Source organism: Mustela erminea, chromosome 10 (genome assembly GCF_009829155.1).
Source record: "Mustela erminea isolate mMusErm1 chromosome 10, mMusErm1.Pri, whole genome shotgun sequence".
NCBI lineage: Eukaryota > Metazoa > Chordata > Mammalia > Carnivora > Mustelidae > Mustela > Mustela erminea.
The window spans coordinates 104047417-104067493 of NC_045623.1; the positions used below are offsets into that span (position 1 = coordinate 104047417).

Below are 20077 nucleotides of genomic sequence, written 5' to 3' on the forward strand. Positions count from 1 at the left end.
TCACCTTTTTTTTAAGAAAAAAAAAAATTAAGTTCAATTAACATATAATGTATTAATTGGTTTCAGAGACAGAGGTCAGTGATTCATGAGTCTTACATGCAGTGGTCACCTTTTTTTTTTTTTTAAACTTTATTTCCTTTAGAAAACAATATATTTGAGCTTTTATTTTCTTTTTCAAAAGTATGCCGTGTTCCAGCGACAAAGAAGTTGATCAGTGATAGTATTTCAGAGCATTCCTGTATTTCAGAATGTTTATTTTACATATGGATTTATTTGACTCCCTAGTCATATCTTGGATTTCTGTCTTAGATGCAAAGGAGTCCAGAATTTCGGTGATGCCACGTTGATTTAACTGTTTGATCAGTGGTTGTCCACATTGCACAAGTTCAATTGTTATCAGTGAATTGACTAAATAGCCTTTGTGTTTTAAAATGTTTAGCTCTTGGGTTCATAAGAAGCAACCAAATTTCTTACTATTTTTGGTTATGTGTCTTTTTTTGCTGAATGCTTATTAAAAATGACATTATACAACTTAACTGTGTAAATAAAGACTCGCACAGGTTCTGGTCTCATTTTTCAGTGGTTGTTGCTGCCAGTCATTCCGAGGGATTCTTCCCATCAGTTATGTTTTAAAGTGTGTCTTAGGTGTGCAGCAGCAGCATATCTGTCTCTCATCTGAAAACACAACACCACAACATGCCCATGGCAGGACGTTTCTAGATTCTGCCTCCTCAGTCACTCTCTTACTGCTTTGACCCCGGTAGCCACGTGTACATTTCTGTGCTTGTGTTCGTCGTCCTTGTCCGGCTTGTGCTTTGATATGTTGCGGGGTTTTGAGGAGTGTTGGATGAGTTGAAATGAAGAAAGACTTGAATGTCTGCTGATAAGTAAAGCTTGTGGTGGTCTCACACTTCTCACAAAGTGAGTGTAAAGATTTGCCCCTGCTCACCGGTTCTGCCCCAGATACCACTGTGTAACTCCGGAGTTCCCACAGCTGCTCAGGTTGTCACCAGAGCATGTGTAGTTTACAGGAGTGTAGAGACACTCTGCTTTCCCCACCGGGCATGCACACAGCGTACCTCTCAGGATGCTTGGGCCTCATACCCTTGCACAGTTTACCTCTGTTTGTGTCTTTGTTTCAAGTCTGTAGGGATGGGGTTGTGTGAAAAGTTGCTTCTGGTGTGTTTCTGCCCCTCTGGAGAGAGCGGCGCTGGCATGTGATGGTGGCCGTGTGGTTGCTCTGTGCTCTTAGTGCCCCGAGTCATTTGGAGAGGAAATGTCAAACTGTTCTATGTCTGTGAGACAGAGCATATACGGCTGCGACCCCTGCAAGTGACAGAATGGTGACTTTGATGATCATTCCCCTCCCTGAAAGTAACTCAGAATTGTAGTCCAAGTGAGCAGGTGAAACTACAGCGTGAGATGGGATTGTTTCTTTCTTGTAGCGCGTTTTCTGATAGTAGTTCAGAGCTGATTTATGGGATTTTCCATACTTTATTAATCATATTCACCTGCACTGAAAGTTTGGGATGGGTTTTCATATTTTTTCATACTTTTTTTTTTTAAGCTGCAGTGTTTGGCTACTTTAAAATTGTTCCCCTAATCTCGTTATTATGTTTCTGAATGTTTCATCTGATCAGAGACCTGACCTTTCCAGATTTCTTGTTTTCGATGGGATTACTTTATTGACCATGTGTATGACGGGAGGAAACAGACTTTTCCATATTCTTTGGTACTGTACCTTTAAAGTTCAGGGAGGATGGATTACTTGGTAATTGACATGGAATTTTTATTACTCTGAAATTCTGTATTTAATTCTGAAATCTGAAAGCTCTGAAAAATCAAAAAATTTTTTATGTTAGGTTTGGTGCTGAAGCTCATTGGATGGTCATACTTGACCCGAACTGAGATGAGGCTATTTATATTCTTTTTGAGTTGCGTGAGTTTGCACAGTTTTTACTGCAAAAGTACCAGTGTGATAGAGTCGGGGACGTCATTGCTCAGACACTTCTGAGGTGTCACATAGTATATGGTATATGGCTGTAGTACCTTTCTAGATCAAAACATTCTGAATTCTAAAAATCTTCTGACCCTTAGGATCTTTGATAAGGGATGGTGATACTGTATTCTTGTTAGCCGTGATATTTAAGGAACAAAACTTGTGTAGAAAATTTGGTGAGTAAAATGAAACATAGGGACATGGCTGCTTTCATCTGCTTACTGTCCTTACTTGCTTTTTTATTTACCCAGTATCTTACTGCCATTTAATCTGACTTCTTTATCTTTCTGTTAAGACTCATTCTCCTCTTGGACCCAGGCAGCCTGGATTCTGATTCTGGGCTGTCACTTCATCGTTGTGTCCAGGGCTAAGGCTGCTACTTCCCAGACTCTGTTTCTACTCCAGTAAAGTGGGGGTGGCACAAGCTACCCTGTAGGTTACTTGTAACTGTCAGATTTTTTACCTTTTGCTTCTTGGGAATTGCAAAAAAATTAAAAAATTTGGTTGAAAAATATCAAAGTTTTTTTTTTTTTTAACCCCATAAAATGTTAGGTCTAAAAGCAAAACATAAAGTACTTCCCAAGATGTCTTGATTCTTCTAATCAAGTAGATCATTAACCATCTGGTTGAGTTTGCTGACATATGGAAATCTGAGCACTGGATTTTTTTTTTTTTTTTTTTTTAAATTTTAATTTTTTTTTTTTTTTAAGATTTTATTTATTTATCAGAGAGAGAGGTGGGGAGAGAGTAAGCACAGGCAGACGGAGTGGCAGGCAGAGGCAGAGGGAGAAGCAGGCTCCCTGCTGAGCAAGGAGCCCGACGTGGGACTCGATCCCAGGACGCTGGGATCATGACCTGAGCCGAAGGCAGCTGCTTAACCAACTGAGCCACCCAGGCGTCCCTGGAGATTTTTGACTCTGCTTTGAATATTGATTATAAAACTCTTTTTGAAAATAATACACTTGTTAAAAATGAAAGATAAATTTCTTGCTGCTAAAGAAACTGACATAACAATTATAGTGAATATGTAAGTGGTATTAATGTGAAACAATACATTTCTATGGTCAGAATATTTCAATTAGAAATTTGAGAGAACCAAAATTGAAAAAAATTTTTTTTTAAGATTTTATTTATTTGAGAGAGAGAACGCAAAGCAGGGAGAGCAGCAGGGGCAGAGGGAGAGGCAGGCTCTCTCAGTGCGGGGCTCCATCCCAGGACCCGGGGGTCATGACCAGAGCTGAAGGGAGAAGATTAACTGACTGGCCACCCAGGCGCCCTGAAAAAGATTTTTTTTTTTAATTGAGAAAGAGATCTGAGGTTTTTGTAGTAAATGAACCTGCTTCCCTATATAGCATGTAGGCCTCATTGAATTTTTGGATGTCGTTTTCCCATCTTCCTTCCTGTCCCCTCACCGCGGCAGCTTCAGCCTATTGGCCAGTACCAGTATACTTTCTGGCCCTTTCTGGGCTTCTGTTTCATACCTTTGAAAAGTTCTAAACATCTTGCCTCAGGCCAATGAGTTAGGAGGGGAAGGAATGGAAGGGAGTAATGGTGGAGTCTCAGGAGGAATGAAGGATTTTGTAGTGGCCGTGAAAGAAGATGCCTTTACCTTTACATTGTGAAACACAGATTTTCCCAGGAGCCAGTCCATTTGTTTCCCTTTGCCAGATCAAGAGTTCTTTAAGTCACTGAAGTGCATGTTGGGATAGTGAAGAGAACATATAAAATGCAGCATTTTGTATTGATGGTCACTGAGCTGTTGCTTCTCCCCTACTCCCACGCCTACTGCCTTATAAAAGTGGTGTTGATCTCTTCACAGACTTGCTCTGTAGCATGAAACATCTGATTGTATTTCTTGTTTTTGCTTCGTGAAAATGAGTTTTCTCTTGCTAGTCAGATGGAAAACAATTTTTGTTGAGAGCTCAGATCTCATCCAGGAGAGAATGTCAGTAATCAGTCCCCTGTGCCTTCTCCGCTTTTCTTCTTCTGAGGAGTTTTTGTTTTTATTTATTTTAAAGATGTTATTTATTTATTTGACACACAGAGAGAAAGTGAGAGAAGGAACACAAGCAGGGGGAGTGGAAGAGGAAGAAGCAGGGTCCCCGTTGAGCAGAGAGCCTGATGCGGGGCTCAATCCCAGGACCCTGGGATCATGACCTGAGCCAAAGGCAGACGCTTAACAACTGAGCCACCCAGGCATCCCTTTCTGAGGAGTTTTTAGAGCAGTATTGAAGCTTAAGGATTATTGCCATTATATTTAGCAGCAATCATAAACCAAGACACTTGCAAGGACTTAAAAGTAATCTCTCCCCAATTGACAGTGACCATAATGTTACTAATAATAGTTATGGTTAGTGAGGCCTCCTATGCCCAGCACTACTCTGAGTTCTACTTGTGCAGTTAATTGATTTCACTTGGGTTTGAAGCAGCCTCAGGCTTACAGAAGGCTTGCAGGCGTAGTACAAGACCTTTTTTACCTGAACCATTTCAAAGTAGCTGTCACCGGGAGGCTGCACCGCTCTCATTCTTGGGGTTCCTTGTGAGCAGGGGCATTTTCTTCCACAACCTCGAGGCAGTCCTCTGGCTCGAGAGATTCACATTCAGATGTTGCCATGGCATTGCAGACCTCACTCAAGATTTTAGCAGTTTTCCTGATAAAGACTTCTATAGTAAAAGGAGCCGGTTTGATGGATTTAATTGTCTTAACAGCTGTTCAGTCAGTCTGGAAGAGTTGCTCAGTCTTTCTTTCACTTCATGACCTTGGTACTTTTGAAGATTATAGGATATTTTGTAGACTATCTCTCAGTTTACATTTATGATGTTTCCTCATTAGATTTAGATCATGTATCCTGTATCCTTGACAGGGATAGCGCAGAAGTCATGTCTTCTTTTTTTCTGCATCCTATCATAATTTGTCTCATGTTGGTAATGTTTACTTTAGTCAGTTGAATAAGGTGCTCTTTGCCAGACTGTGCAATTACAGAATGTCTCTTTCTCCTTTTTTTTTTTTTTTAAGATTTTATTCATTTATTTGACAGAGATCACAAGTAGTCAGAGAGGCAGGCAGAGAGTGAGGGGGAAGCAGGCTCCCTGCTGAGCAGAGAGCCTGATGTGGGGCTTGATCCCAGGACCCTGAGATCATGACCTGGGCCGAAGGCAGAGGCTTTAACCCACTGACCCACCCAGGTGCCTCTCTTTTTCCTTTTCTAATTAATGACCATTTTGTGGAAGGTTGCTTTGAGACTGTGTGGGTAGATAGCCTCTTCCCATGAAAACTTTATTTATTTATTTACACTAGGTGGATTAATGGCTTCCTATTTTATTCAGTTGTTTATATAATCTCTTACTATTATTACTCGTTTTTAGGTCAAAATTGTCCTAGATTTTGGAGAATGATACTTGGGTGTGGTCATTACTTTGTATCACTGCTCTCAGGGCTCTGAGTAAACAGCTAGGTTGCCTCCAGTGGGGGGAGAGGGAGAGAATGCAAACTTTCACATTTGAATTTCTGTATCAGTGTGTGTCCATGCATTCATACCCAATTCTTCACATCTAATCCAATACCAAAGGATTCCTGCTGGTTTTTTCCTTATTTATAATTCTCATTTTTAAGAGTGAGAAACCTTATTTCGTAATCCTTAATATTTTTACTTCAGTTTCCTATCACTGACTTTGCTCTCTCCCCCACATGGATAGGTTTTGGTATCTTGAACTGTATTTTTAGTAGATTTAGCTTCTGGTATTTTTTAAAGCATGACCTCAAAGAATCAAATTTGTAACATCTTCTTTTTAGGACCCAGGGGACAACAACTACTGCCCTACCCAGGGCGCAGTAAATGCTTATTCTGTGCTTTATTCTTCAGTTCCCATAAAAGCTCAGTGAGGTTGGCATTACCTTTATTTTACAAATGAGAAAATTGGCATTATATTAAAGAATTGCCTAAGGCATATAGTTACTAAACTGGAAACCCCAAGCCTATTTGACTCAAAGCCTGTGCTCTGAACATTGATGATTTTATCATAGATTGACTCCTATACAACCTCAGTTTCTTCTGGCTGTGCTGGAAAATAACTTGAAGCCTTCTAATAAAGAAAAATACATGCTCACTAGAGAATAACTTGACAAATACAAAAGTTAAAGAAGCAGGCTGAAATGAAAATAATTGTATAATCCATGTTTGTGTTTTCCCCCTTTGGTTTACATCTACATGCATGTGTGTATGGGTGTATGTGTATGTGTTAAGATCATGATTAAAATATTGTTTACATTTAATGTACATATAATTATGCATTCTTTTATTCATTTTCTTTTATTATGAACATAGTACCATGTCATTAAACATTTTACACAAACATTTATGATGAACACTTTATCTACGATAATGTGGATGTCTAATAATTATCTCTTCCCATCTTGTTGAACATTTATGGTTTTCTAGTATTCAGTTATTCTAAATAATATTGTGACCGTCTTTTTTCAACATAAATCTTTATACTTCAGTAACAATCTAGATCTCCTTTATTTCAGTTAATTTGGATTCCAGACATTTCAAAATCTCTTTCTGGTCAGTAAAGTTGTCTTTTCCATTCATCATAGCTCATGGTGTTTGTGTAGCGGTTGAGGACAAGAAGCTGGAGCTGGGTATAAAAATTTTTTGGTCGCTTTTCCTCTGCCATCACATTTGAACTCTCACAAGGTTTATGTCAGATGGCAAATGTTGGAAACGGTTGAGAGTGCATGTGTATTTGGAAATGCAGCCCTATTGAGGATATAAGAACTTTTTTTTTTTTTTTAAATATAAGAACTTTAATCAGATAGGACAAAAAAATCAGATTTGATAATTTCAAAAATGCTTTGCCAGTAAACATCTACCAATGTTGAATAAAATATAACAGAACTTCTAAATGCAGAGCTGATCTTGTAGGAATTAAGAGAAACTGTCAAGTAAAGCATTAAGCTGATCGTTCACCAGCCCATGATAAGAGGAGATTGGGATAGTTAGTGTCTCCTTAACCAGAGGGTCTTGCCTTTAACACCCACTAGGTATAGGAGATGGGGTCTTGATCTCAGGGGGTTAAGAAATTGGAACTGAGAGCCCTCTATCAAGTTAGAGTCATCGAAGTTCTGTTCTTGAGTGAAAGGGTCAGCTAGATGATATATCCAGAATTAGAGGAAAATGATAGCAAAACCTATTTGGGGCTGGTACTCTAACATAGGAAAGAAAAAGAGGGAGGAATAGAGGGAGAATTTCCCTTATAATTAATAACTTTGGGCTTTGCCCCGCATGACAGTGGAACATGAATTTGCATTCTTGAAAAATAGAGAACTCTAGAGTGAGAAGACAACATAAAAATTGGTCTTGGGTCATTGAGCTTCCAAGAAGCATACTCTCATTCAAGAACTTGTAGAATACCTGCAGATATTATATCTTTGAATGCCAAATGCATTGTTAAAAATCACAAAATATTGGAAGAAACCATGTGCCATCAACTTGAGTTGATGTACACCTGAGAACTTCAGTGCTAGAACTATCAGAGACAGTATAACAGACTGAAACAAAATAGGACCTTTATTTCCCTCTCAAACTCTGAGAAGAAGCAATCCTGGGTGTGTGTGGGGCTCCCCAACCACCAGGGACCTATCCTTAACTTTAATTTTTACCTTGTACTCAAGGTGTCAGGGGAATGGTAGCTGTGACACCCAAATTTCACGCTGGTAGAAGGAGGAAGTAGGTAAAAAAAAAAGCATGCCTTCTTCCTTTAAAGGCATTTTGATAATTTGTGCAAGACATTTCCTTTTCTTCTCATTAGACAAAAAATTAAATTTTTTTTTTACCTTTATAGGTAAATTCTACCAGTATTCGAGGGAACAGAGAGAGATGGTGTAGGTTCTCTGAGTAATTTTATGAAGCTAGTTAAACTTTTATACCAAAACCAGATTAAAAAGTAAAATTTATAGGTCAGTTTTACTTAGTAACATGCATGTAAGATGTTTAAATAAAATAATAGAAAATGGAATCTGGTAAAGCATGAAAATCTACTTACCAAATTGGGTTTATAGAACACTTCCCAAATTGGGTTTATAGCTATTAATATAGCTTACCACTTTAAATGATGAAGAAGAACTATACACACATCTTGATGTTGAGAAAACAGTTGTTGAATGTCAACAGCTAGTCCATGTTGGGGGCAGGAACTCTTACCAAAGTAACTGTAGAATGAAACTGCCCTCTTGTGACTGAATAAACAGAAATCTACAATAAGCACTATACTTAAAGGCAGAGTGTTGGAAGTATGCCTCTAATTTCAGAAAAAAATTGGAATTCCATGTCCATTAAGACATGAAAATGTATGAGAATTGGGGATGAAGAAGTGAACCTCTAATAATATGGTATAATAGCTTTTGCCAGAGGGACTCTGAGAAAGCGTGTGAACAGATAGTTAGAACTGATAAGATAAACCAGCATGTTTGTTGGAAATCGGAGCCGTCTGTATAACACTCTGCTCCATGTTCACAACATGAGGGACAGTTAGAAAATAAAATGAAAACATGCTGTTTCTAAATGCTTCCCTTCTCTCTCTTTTTTTTTTTTTTTTTTTAAGAGATTTTATTTATTTGACAGACAGAGATCACAAGTAGGCAGAGAGAGAGGAGGAAGCAAGCTCCCTGCCGAGCAGAAAGCCTGATGCAGGGCTCGATCCCAGGACCCCACGATCACGAAGGCAGAGGCCTTAACCCACTGAGCCACCCAGGTGCCCCAACTTCCCTTCTCTTGATGTGAAGTTAGTACTAATTAAAAGTCAAATAGAATTTTTTTTCCTCCAACAAGTGTTTTTCTCTAGAGTTGCTTGAAGGTTAACTTTTTGTTGCTGCTTTTGCTTTATAGTATGTTGCTAATAAATTAAACATTTTAAATTTTTTTCTATTTCTAGTAAGAAAAACCTCTTTGAAATAAAACCTGGAAAACTTGGTTTCCTAAGTTTTATTTTATTTGTTGAGAAACAAAAAAATAAAAAATAAAAAATTTAGAAAGAACCCATTAATATAGTATTTTCATTTTACCCTCTAAGCTCCCCTTTAATCTATTAAAAAATGTTAATCCTTCAACTGTTGTCTGCTAAAGGATGAATCAGAGGAGAGAGGGAGGTCTAAGATCAGAAGACAGTGTAGGAGTACTTGGGATCACAGGATGTTAGGGAAGACCTAGCATTAGAGGCCACAGAAGGAAGCACATGGGCAGCCTCTGTGCAAGTTGTGTGTGCCTCTCCCTGCAGGCAGCCCGCTGGCAGGGAAGTGTGGCAGGAATGAGGTCTAGGTGGAGAGTCAACCACAGTAAGTAGACATCTAGTGGTCAGGACAACTGTGGAGAAATCAAAGCCCAGGTCTCAGGGGCTTGGAAGTGCTGAGTAGAGTCACAGGGTTGTCCTCAGTGTAAGATAGGACTTGCTCAATGGAAACAGAGCCCATTTCTAGAACTGGAATTTATGTTAAAATGGCCCACTGGCTTACTTAATTACCAAATCACTAGGTTTCAGGGCGCCTCGATTTTCTCTGAGGAGAGCTGACCTCAGAGTCAGAGGTTGGATTGAACTCAGTTGGGTGTTAAGTGATTCAGTTTGGGGGTTAACAGCACTGCGGAAGCAGATATAGCCTGGCAGGTCACTTGTTGCCAGTCACGTGTCCAGTCTTCAGACTCCGTGCTGACTGATGATTGAAGGCTAACTAGTACAAGTAGGTGTCGTGTGTGTGTGTGTGTGTGTGTGTGTGTATCATTTTAAGTATTTTATGTATATAACTCAAGAATTACGATGCCACTACGTGTAACTCCTATATGTATCTTTCACCCAGTTTACCAGTTGTTAACACTTTTTAATATTTGCTTGAATAGTTTATCTTACTGATTTTATTTTGTAAATTATATATCTTTTTAAATGTATTACAGATTTGCCTTATTATTTCTGTTTTTGCAGAGTTATTCTCTGTATTAACCCTCTTTGCTTCATTGTTCTGTTCTCCTTCCCTGAACTGTTTCGGAATGAGGTGCAGCGTCAAGCTTCTTTCTCCCTAAGTATTTCAGTGTGTCTTTCTCAAGAACAACGACATTCTCTTACATAATCATGATGTGGCTAGCAAAATCAGGAAAGGTGAAATTGATAAAATACCGTTTCTTCTAAAATAGTCCATATTTATATTTTGCTAGTTTTTCTAATATTGACCTTCAGGGTGATTTCTCCCCCTGATCATGCATTGGCATTTAGTTGTTTGATCTCTTTAATACACCTTACTTCTCTTTGTTTTCACAACATGTCTCTTAGGTTTTTTTTCTTTTGTCATGGCATTAACATTTTTGAAGAGTTAGAAGTCAGTTTTGTTGAATATCCTTCAGTTCGGGTTTATTTGACGTTTCCTCATTGTTAGATTTAGGTTTTGTAAGTTCTGCCAGGGAATGACTATCTTAAGTGCCATTCTCAGTGTATCAGATTTTTTTTTTTTTTTGAGGTACAAAAGAAGAGATTTAGATAGTTCCAGTAAAGATGATTTTGATACTGTCCTTGCCCCCAAAGAGCTTATCATCTTTTCAAGAGAGGTGAGGCACCCCAGGAAAAGCTGACATGAGTTAGGGGGCAGCAAGAGGAGAATGAAGTTCTCTGAGGTTTCCCAGCTGTTCCCAGTAGGGAGGTCTCTCCAGAGAGTTTCTGGCTGGGCTTCTGGGTAAGTGGGTGAATTCTGCACGTGCACGAGAAGAGAACTGCGTGGTGAGGTGAGCCCTGGAGTGTGCCACCACTGAGCAACAGGGCGGGGGGTTCTGCCCAGGTGGCCTGCTGAGGCAGCTATGAGGTCAGGCAGCTATGAGTGTCAGGAAAGACAACCAAGAGGGTGTTGAAAGAGGCTGCAGCCACCACGGGACCCAGTGTTTGGAGAAAAGGTTGTAGGGTTTTGGTAGCTTGCCCGTAGTGTCACTCAGGGTATTTGTTGAGGTCAAAATTATAGTTTACACTTCTTGAATTGCTTTTTATGCTATATTTCATGGAACAACTCTTGTGGTTTTTCAGAATAATGATGAATTTATTCAATTATTGTTTTATGTTTATTTCTCCAACAGAGCATTTTCTATGTGATTTGGTAGTTTTGAGAAATGCACTTTTGAAGGAAATACTTTGTATTTGTGCTATTTGGCTTCTAGGCGATTCAGTCGCTTCTGTTTCAGAGAGTCTTTTTCTTGGGACTGTTCTTGGTCTCATGCGTCTGCGGACATGTTATTTGTGCTAATAAGGAAAGTGGTCTTCCAAGCTGTGGATCCTTGCTTCAGGGGCTGGGTCGAAAGCAAAACTTCTTCAAGTGTATTTGACATTTCTTGTATTGTATAAATGACATTTTCAGTATAATGAGAGTTTTTTAATCATAGTCTCGGAATTTAGTTTATTTGATAGCAAAAACAGGAGTACTAAAGAAATGGAATGCATCCTATATTTATTTTAGGGGTCTTAAGGACACAGAGCACTCTCTTAAGCAGGTTTTTAATTTCTTCACACTCTGTTATTTGTGGGAAACACACTTAGCACTGCTCTTTCCTACTCTGTCTTGTCCTTTATACGTTTTTGGGAGTTTCATGGTCTAATTTTCCTTTTTTAATTATAACTAAATAATCATACGTAGAATCATCTCTTAGTTTGCAAATGGAAAACTATGCTTGCGTACACATCCCAAACTAGGCTATCTTACATGGCTGACAGCCACTTTGCCTTTTTGTTGGAGGTGGAGGTCGTGGGAAGAGGCATAAAGTGTGTTTCTAAAGATTTTAACAGAAAATGTCTTGGCCAGTGCTGTGGACAATATGAATACTTCACAGCACTCAGTATGACTGGCATGGCGTGGACTTGCTGATGTGGCTTTAGAAATATTTTCTGACTAAATTTCAAATGAATTTAGCTTCTTGGTCAGTGCTGTAAAGAATTGCCTTGGGGCGCCTGGGTGGCTCAGTCGGTTAAGCGTCTGCCTTTGGCTCAGGTCATGATCCCACGGTCCTGGGATGGAGCCCTTGGTCCGGCTCCCTGCCCAGCGGGGGAGCCTGCTTCTCCCTCTCCCTCTGCTGCTTCCCTTGCTTGTGCACTTACTGTCTCTCTCTCTCTCTTTGTGTCAAATTAATAAATAAAATCTTTTAAAAAAATAAAGGAATTGCCTATAACTTTGAGTCATGAGATCTCAGATGAGATTTTTAGATGCACGAGTGTTTGTGGCATGGTGTTCTTTGAACTCTTGATTTGAACTTTCCTGCCCTTGTTAGTATTAGAAGTACATTTTTCAAGCTAGACATGCCTGAATGGATTAGTATTTCTTTGAGAAATGTTTTTATTTATTAGGCAATTTTGGAGCTTCTTATTTAAGAGAGATTAAGCTCTTTGCATAGAATAAAGTGTTCTTTAGATACTCTGCTTTCTATACTGTCTACACTGCATTTGGAGCTGTGACAATACCCAGAACTCCACAGCTTTGCCAGAATTGTTTGTGTGGCCTTTTCCCAAATGTTTACAGAGTTTTCAAAACGAAATTTGTGGGGTTGTTCCCCTTAAGTAGCTACTGCTGTGTTTGTAAATGTGCTGTCGTTTCTGTTCATTCATTCTGTGTATGGTCATTCATATCTGTATCTTTTGATTTTATTCCTTCTTGAAGATCGTGCTATATAAAATCACAATTAACCCCCTCCCCCCGCCCCCAAAAGACAAAAGACAAAACTTGCTGTTGTCTTGTCAGAGCAAGGCTGTTCTCTGAAGCCTCTCAACGGATGGTTTGGCTTTCTGAGTTCCCGGGTGTTGGCTGTCTCGGATCCCCTTTCTAAGGCCCCACTTCCCTGCACACTAGCTTGGTATGCAGGGAGAAGCTGCAGAGTCTGTTGGCTGGGCTTTATTTACGGAAACAGCAGGGTTGAGATTGATTGCGTTGAGAGACAGTGTATGGATGAGGGAGGGTCACAGCACATGCTCAGTCCTGTCAGTGTGGGGGGAAGTTTCTGCGTTCTGCGTGAAGGCTTAGGTCATAGCACAAGCTCAGTGCAAGCTCTATGAGGTCTCTCAGACTGCATGTGCCTCCATTTTGAGTTGTTAGAGTAGAAAAGGGCAGAGTTTTACCAGTAAGTAGAGGTTCAGGGCTACAGCTAGACTCACCAGAGCCTCTGTTAGTCATGGATGAGCCACTCAGCCCCTGCAGGTAGGCTATCTTCCTCTGGCCTCACCGGAACAGTGATGGTTTTTGCTGCTCTTTTTCACTTCTGAAGATGTTTATGAATCATTTCATCATTCATAGTGCATGTTCCTACGAGCCTTTAATTCAGCCCTGGCTGGCCATGTAGGTGGTGTTGGGAAGCGTGAAGTCAGCTAAGAATGGGTCTGCCCAGAGATGCTTTAAGCAAACGGAGACGTTGTGGATCCCAGCTGTCCCTGTCCCTTCCCCTTTCCCTTCGCCTTTCCTCTCTGGGTATAGCTTTAACCCGAGTCCTGCATGGGTGCCTGGTGCTGAGCTTGTTTGCCTTCAGGCACCTGCAGAACAAACGTGCCGGCTGCTCCATTGCCGTGTGGCTGGCAGGGAATGCCTGGGCCCCAGAGCAGCTCTGTTTGGATGTTTTAGGAAGGGTGGTAGGTGGGCAGCTATTGGTTGCTTTGAAGGTGGGTGGAACTTGTTTTGATTGAGAGCCTGTTTGCCAGAGCAAATTATGTTTCTTGTGATCTGTTTCTGAAGTCTGAAGATGAACTAGAGATTATGACATATACAGGAGGAAGTAGTTGTGGACCCTGGTCGCAGCATTATCACCTTTAAAAAAAATTTTTTTAAGAGAAGTAAAAGGTTATGTCACATCAATTTCTGTTGTTTCAGAAGGAAACAATCCATTTTCAGAGTTTATGGGAAATGACAATTAAGAAAAGAATTGTATGCAGTGACATCTGTGATAGAAGTTAAGGTTTCAGGTATTTTATTTATTTTGTTTGTTTTAGCAGAAGATGGCATTTGTGGTGTATATGTATTTTGTTGTGTGACTTACACATTCTGTAGGAGAGGAGTAAAAAGAGGAGTTGATGCTGGAGAAAGTAGAAGCACTGAGCGGGCCAGGCCAGAAGCACTGAGCGGGCCCAGTGCTTGATGGACCCGGCACTAGCCTTTTCCTTGTCGGGGAGTCACACTTTTTGTGTGTCCTGTTTGAAGCCAGGCCTCAAACAGATGCTCTTACTATGGTTAATGTAGGGAGCCAGGCATAATGCTGAGGGTTAGGACGAGTTCAGTTCTTACTCAAGTGTATGCTAGGTGAGGTTGGTGAATCGTATTAGTTGTTACTCTCTGTTTTCTCTCCCCTTTTTTCTTCTGATGAAAGTTGGAAAAAATTTTGAAGTGACAGTTAAGTCTTATGTATTTGTGAGGTTGGAAGTGGAGGCATGTGATACGGAAGAAAGTGCAGCTGATAAGTGCTCACGGGATAGTGAGGAAATGGATGGGACATCAGGGATACGGGGAGAGATTCTGAGCATAAGCTCTTCGTTGTTTAATGTGAATGTGGAACTTGTCTTTATCACTCCATTTTGATCGAATACTCTTCATTTCTGCGAATACTCTTCCTTTCTGCTATTTTCAGTCTAAAATTACCGTTTCTGCAGACAAGAGGATCTGGGCCCAGAGGTGGCACTTAACACTCCAGAGTTGTTTCAGAAAATCCTCATTTGAGTCAGGACCGTACTTGTCAAGAAAACAGTTGCGGACTGCCTTTCTTTTGTAGGGCTTTCACTTCTTCAACTTTTTTTATATTTACCAAACAAAGTGGACTAGGAAGCTCTGGGTAGTTTCCTCCCGCTGGTCTGGCTGGCTGGCATGGCCCAATACGGATGCGCACTTGTGAGCTCGTATGCGGCCACCTGTTTCGGTGGTGAGGACTTGCAGTGACCACTGCTGGCTGCGTAGAGTCAGATCCTGTGTTTCAGATCCTTGCTTCAGGTGAAGTAAGTCACAAGAGCTGTTCCCTGTGTAGTGTGCATTTGTTCTGTATTTCCCGGTCTTGGGAAAATATTTTTGGAATGTTACTTGTTGACCAGCTATCTCGTGTTCAGGGGCTCCTGTGCTTGTCTGGTGGTGGTGGAGGTAAGGGACAGCACTGAGAGGTTATTCTCTTGGCTGGGGAAGTTGTCCAGGGTCTTCACAGCTTGGACATTGGAAAGATGCTTATTAGTTTCATTTTGTCTTATCACTCCCTTCCTGTTGTACCTCAGAGTATCAGGAAATGTTGGTGAATACGGACAGCCTATGTTTTCAGAAGAACATAGAAGTGAAAGTCACTAGTCATATAAATAGTATCCTTTAGTAGCTTTCCTTGTCATTATATTAGAATCTTGAATGAGAATCCAAGAGGTGAGGCTTAGATTTAAAGGGTTCCTCCTACGTAAAACATAAATTTTTCAGAGCCTGTGAATCTGCTAATAACATAACTCCATTTTTGGATCACTTCCTAGGTTCTGGTCTGGTGCGTTTGATTGGAAGACTCTGGTATACCTAAGACCTAATGTTCACCATGTCTGTGATTCTCCAAGTTGTTCATTGTTTCTGAGCCTTTCTCCTTCTGAATTTGTTTTTCATTTTCCACTTTACTTTTTGGTCATTACTAAACTGAGCTTTCTGTTTTTTTTTTTTTTTAAGATTTTATTTATTTACTTGACAGAGATCATAAGTAGGCAGAGAGGCAGACAGAGAAAGAGGAAGCTGGCTCCCCTTTAAGCAGAGAGCCCAGTCCGGGACTGGATCCCAGGACCCTGAGAGCATGAACTGAGCCAAAGGCAGAGGCTTAACCCACTGAGCCACCCAGGCGCCCTTAAACTGAGCTATCTTTCCACCAGAGAAACATTTATTCTAAAGCCATTAGGAAAAAAATTCCTCCAGAATGAGAGAGAAAATAGAAAATACAGACTGAAGGGAAATAATAATGAAATTCATGAATTTGTGTGCATTCATGAGTCTCCTCCCAAACTCATGATGATCTGTATTGAGCAGCTTGTGATGGGGGAGGGTAAGGGTTCCTGAACATACTTAAAGCAGTTCTGAAAGAAAATTATCCTATTCTCATGTTGTGTATTTTTGATACTTTGGTTCTAAGCTACAACAGCTCATTTTCATTCAGTTGAGACAAATAGACATTATTTCTATCAAAGTTCTTTGAATTATACATTTATTTTTGACTATTTGTCTTCTGGGCTGTGGGCTACATCTGTGCTTATAGCCTTAGTTTGTTTTAGAGTGCCTGCCAATGGGCCTTTGGCATAAATATGTTGAATAAATGAGTGGCATTTATTGTAGGAGAAAAGACTAGATTTAGAGTTAGATGGTTTGGTTCAAATGACACCTAAATAGTGACATTGGGTGAGTTTCTTCACTCCTCTGAATTTTCATTTTCTCATGGACTATATCTCCAATAAAATAAATATATTTTCTCACAGTTATAAAGATGGGGTGAAAACAGTATAAACTATTTGGCACTTAATTACTCAGTGTATTATTGTTACTAATTTAAAGGCCAAGTCTACAATCTCATGTAGGTACGGTTATCTCAACAACATCTATAGTTTTTGGTGAGTCTACATAAGACAGCGTCAAGAGTTGTGTTGGAAATTATGGTAATTAAATTAGTGACCAGTTTGTTTAACCACCATTTATTGATCTTCTTTCTTCTCTTGCCCTTTGGGTATTTTATATTTTTCTTTATATTTCCTGAAAAAAAAATTTTAAAGAGGCTTTACTTACATGTCAAGTAAAATGTTCAGTGTGTGCGGCATTAGACGTCCTTCTTTTCTTACTTCCCTGATGGGGGGTGTGTGTGTGTGTGTGTGTGTGTGTGTGTGTGTGTGTGTCTGTGTGTCTGTGTTCTTCCTCCCTGCCCTCACCTCTTCCTTCTCCTCCTCCCATTCTCACACCACCACCGTGAAGAGGCAGGAGGCGATGGTCATGTTTTTCATAGTATTTCCCGGAGACTTCCCACTGGGAACAAAGAGACATTCACACATGCATTGAAGACATACTTGGAGTCCAATGTCCCTCTTTGTCTGGGGATGTTACATTTTTGGTTTTATAAAGTTTGATTTTGGTGTGTAGAAAGCCAGCAATATTTTTGTTCAGATTGGCTTAATCTTCAAATATTGCTACATTATAAATTATTTCAATCACAGTAGGATTAAAATAATAAGTCTGTTTTCTAAATCTTTATGTATGTACAGCTTTGTGTTGGGCTGTGATTACTGCTTTGAAATGAGATTCTTTCTCATATGGTGGTTTGGTTTTTGTTATGTTTTGTTTTGTTTATTACCATTTCCCCCCCTCGATGTCACATACGTTATATAGAGGCATATTGACTGCATCTTATTATCAGCATGAAATCTCCTCTTTTTCCTCAGCCAATGCCTAAATCCTTAGTTCTGGACTCTGACTTCTGTTTCGGCGGCACTCTGTGGAAGGAGAGCTACGTCTGTGGCCTGGACTCCTCCATGATTAACTCACCCTGTGAAAGAGCACCTTTATCTTCTCAGGCCTTGGTTCCTTCTCTTAAGCTCCAAGATGAGATGACATGGCCTCTGAGGAACTTTCCATCAGGGAAAATGTAGAATATCATGATTCAGGATTTTGAAGAGTTTCTGTCTTGACCTTTGCATTTGTGTATGAACTTGAAACATTAACTCTTTCAACTGTTGATGGGTTTCTCTCTTTCTCTCTCTCTTCTGATAAATCAGTATTCATTCAGAATATCCTTTCTGCTGGGCAGGAGGGTTAGCCTTCTGTCACAGGTGGCTTGATTTAATTTTGTACCGAAGTGCTTAGTTGCTACCTATGGCTAAACAACAGATGAATTGAAATATTGGAGTCATTTATTCATTTAGAATATATTTAGTGAGTGCCAGTGGGCCCTCGGATATAATGCAGAGGTAAAAACAGACTTGGTCCCTTACTTGCATGGTACTTTCAGTTTAAGGTCAGGACATTGGAGGAAATAATTACACAAAATAAACATAAAATCATGCCAAATAAATAAAAAATCACGCCTTGGTAAGGGTTGAGAAGAGGTAGGTGGTGCTTTGGGAATTCCTGGTAGAGGAATTAGCTTGTGTTGTTGTCGGTTGCCAGTACTTAAAGCTAATAATAGCAGGGGCTACTGTGCAGCAGGCTGGTGCCGCTTCTCCCTATAGGTCATCTTTTATTTTTATAACAACTTTGCTAACCAGTCATCATGAGTGTCATCTCCTAGATGAGACATTGAATTGTGTCCTCAAGATCACATGTAAACTAATAAAACTTTGTTACTGAGATTTTAATCCAGGCTCATGGGATTCTGAAGTCTATGCTCTTCGCTTGTGCTTAAGCATCTGCTGTGGTGTGTGTCACATCTCCTCCCTCCCAGGAGCGGGCTGCTGGAGTCTTGGGACGTCCGATAGGGTACTCTGTGCATAGGGTACACAATACAATAGAGTATACAAAGCACAGTGATTTTAATCAGGTTTAGGGAATTGTTTCCTCTTAAAACAAATGGGAATATATTGTCAATAGAATACAAAGTTTACATGGGTTTTAAGATACTGTGTCAGACTTCAAAGACAGTTCAGGCTTCTTAAAGACTGCTTTGGGGTGGGGCTCCTTGGTGGCTCAGTTGGTTGAGTGTCCGACCCTTGATTTCAACTCAGGTCATGATCTCAGGCTTGTGCCAGCAAGCTCTGCATCAGTCTGCTGATTCTCATTCTCTCCCCCTCTCCGCCGGCCCCCACGTGCACTCTCTGTCTCTAAAATAAATAAGTGTATGTTAAAAAAAATTTTTTTTAAGAGGGGGTGCCTGTGTGGCTCAGTCTTTTTAAGTGTCTGCCTTCAGGTCAGGTCGTGATCCTAGAGTCTGGGGATCCAGTCCCACATCTTGAGCTCCCTGGTCAGCGGGAAGCCTGCTTCTCCCTCTCCCACTTCCCGTGCTTCTCTTCACTCTCTTGCTGTGTCTCCCTCTGTCAAATAAACAAAATCTTAAAAAAATTTTTTTTTAAAGACAAGACTGCTTTGGAAATGTGCGTTCATGCTGGAGAAATCTGAGAAACCCAGGATGCTATTCTAGATTTCCTTCTTATCATTCTTGTTTTCACTCCTGCCCACAACCCTGCTTAAAAAAGAGTGATTCCCGTGGTGCCTGAATGGCCCAGTCGGTTAAGCATCTGCCTTTGGCTCAGGTCATGATACTGATCAGGCTCCCTGCTCAGAGGGGAGGCTACTTTCTCCCTCTGCCCCTCACCTCATGCTTTCACTTTCTCTCTTGTTCTCTCTCAAATAAATAAAATCTTTTTTTTTTTTTTAAGTGATTCTGATAAATTGCCTTTCAGTTTTCCTAAAATTTGTTTTGTTTCATTTTGGACCCATAGTTCATTTCTGTGATCACTGTCTGAATGAGCTAGTGAGTAGTAGAATTTCTAGAGTCTTCTTTGTATTGATTTCATGTCAGTCTTCCTGCTCAACTGAACAGCTTATGGAAAAGGTACCCTGAGCCGGTGATCTGAAGGAAGGCGAAGGAAGATTGCACAGTGCTTTCACTCATGCATGACACCAGCCCCAAAGAAGGGGTCCAACTGGAGCGTTACGCAGTTCAAGCCTTTTGGGAACGGGCTGTAGGCCACGCTGCTGTGATATTCTGGGCTTGGATTGAGGACCAGGTCTGGGTTGAGGGTGGGAACCCATGCCAGCTCCCTGTGACAGGCCTCTGTTCCGCCAGCTCATGTCTTCTCCCCGGGATCCTGTGCTCTTGTCCTTCTTCCTCCCCTGTAGACCCAGGTCCTTGATGTAAGCAGCTCCCACACTCTTGTAGAGCTATTTGCTTGTCTTGAGTGCATGTTCCTTCACAGACACTTGCCTTTCCCAGCCTGCATCTGGCTAGCCGGCTCTCTCATCTCCTTTGCCTGGATGCTTCTCCCTTTTTGATATTCAGTTACAGGCTTCCTGCCCCTTTCTGTCCATTCCCTGTTTACTTCTTAGACTAAAATGTTTCCATGGTAACAGGTTACTTTTCAAAGGGAACATCTTGTCATTTTATTTAA

At 40.5% G+C, this 20077-nt stretch overlaps 1 protein-coding gene across 5 annotated transcripts in view; it reads left to right on the plus strand.

The window, feature by feature from the left end:
* The window catches only part of RERE (arginine-glutamic acid dipeptide repeats), a 425011-nt gene that overhangs the window by 275194 nt on the left and 129740 nt on the right, over positions 1-20077 (plus strand). The window contains exon 1 of one of the 5 annotated variants that reach the window (XM_032360661.1): positions 12888-13205. The exons of the other annotated variants lie outside the window; for them this stretch is intronic. Coding sequence (XP_032216552.1) covers positions 13180-13205 — 26 coding nt within the window. The 5' untranslated portion in view covers positions 12888-13179. Of the gene's footprint in view, positions 1-12887; positions 13206-20077 lie in introns of those variants that run through there. 5 annotated transcript variants of the gene reach the window in all.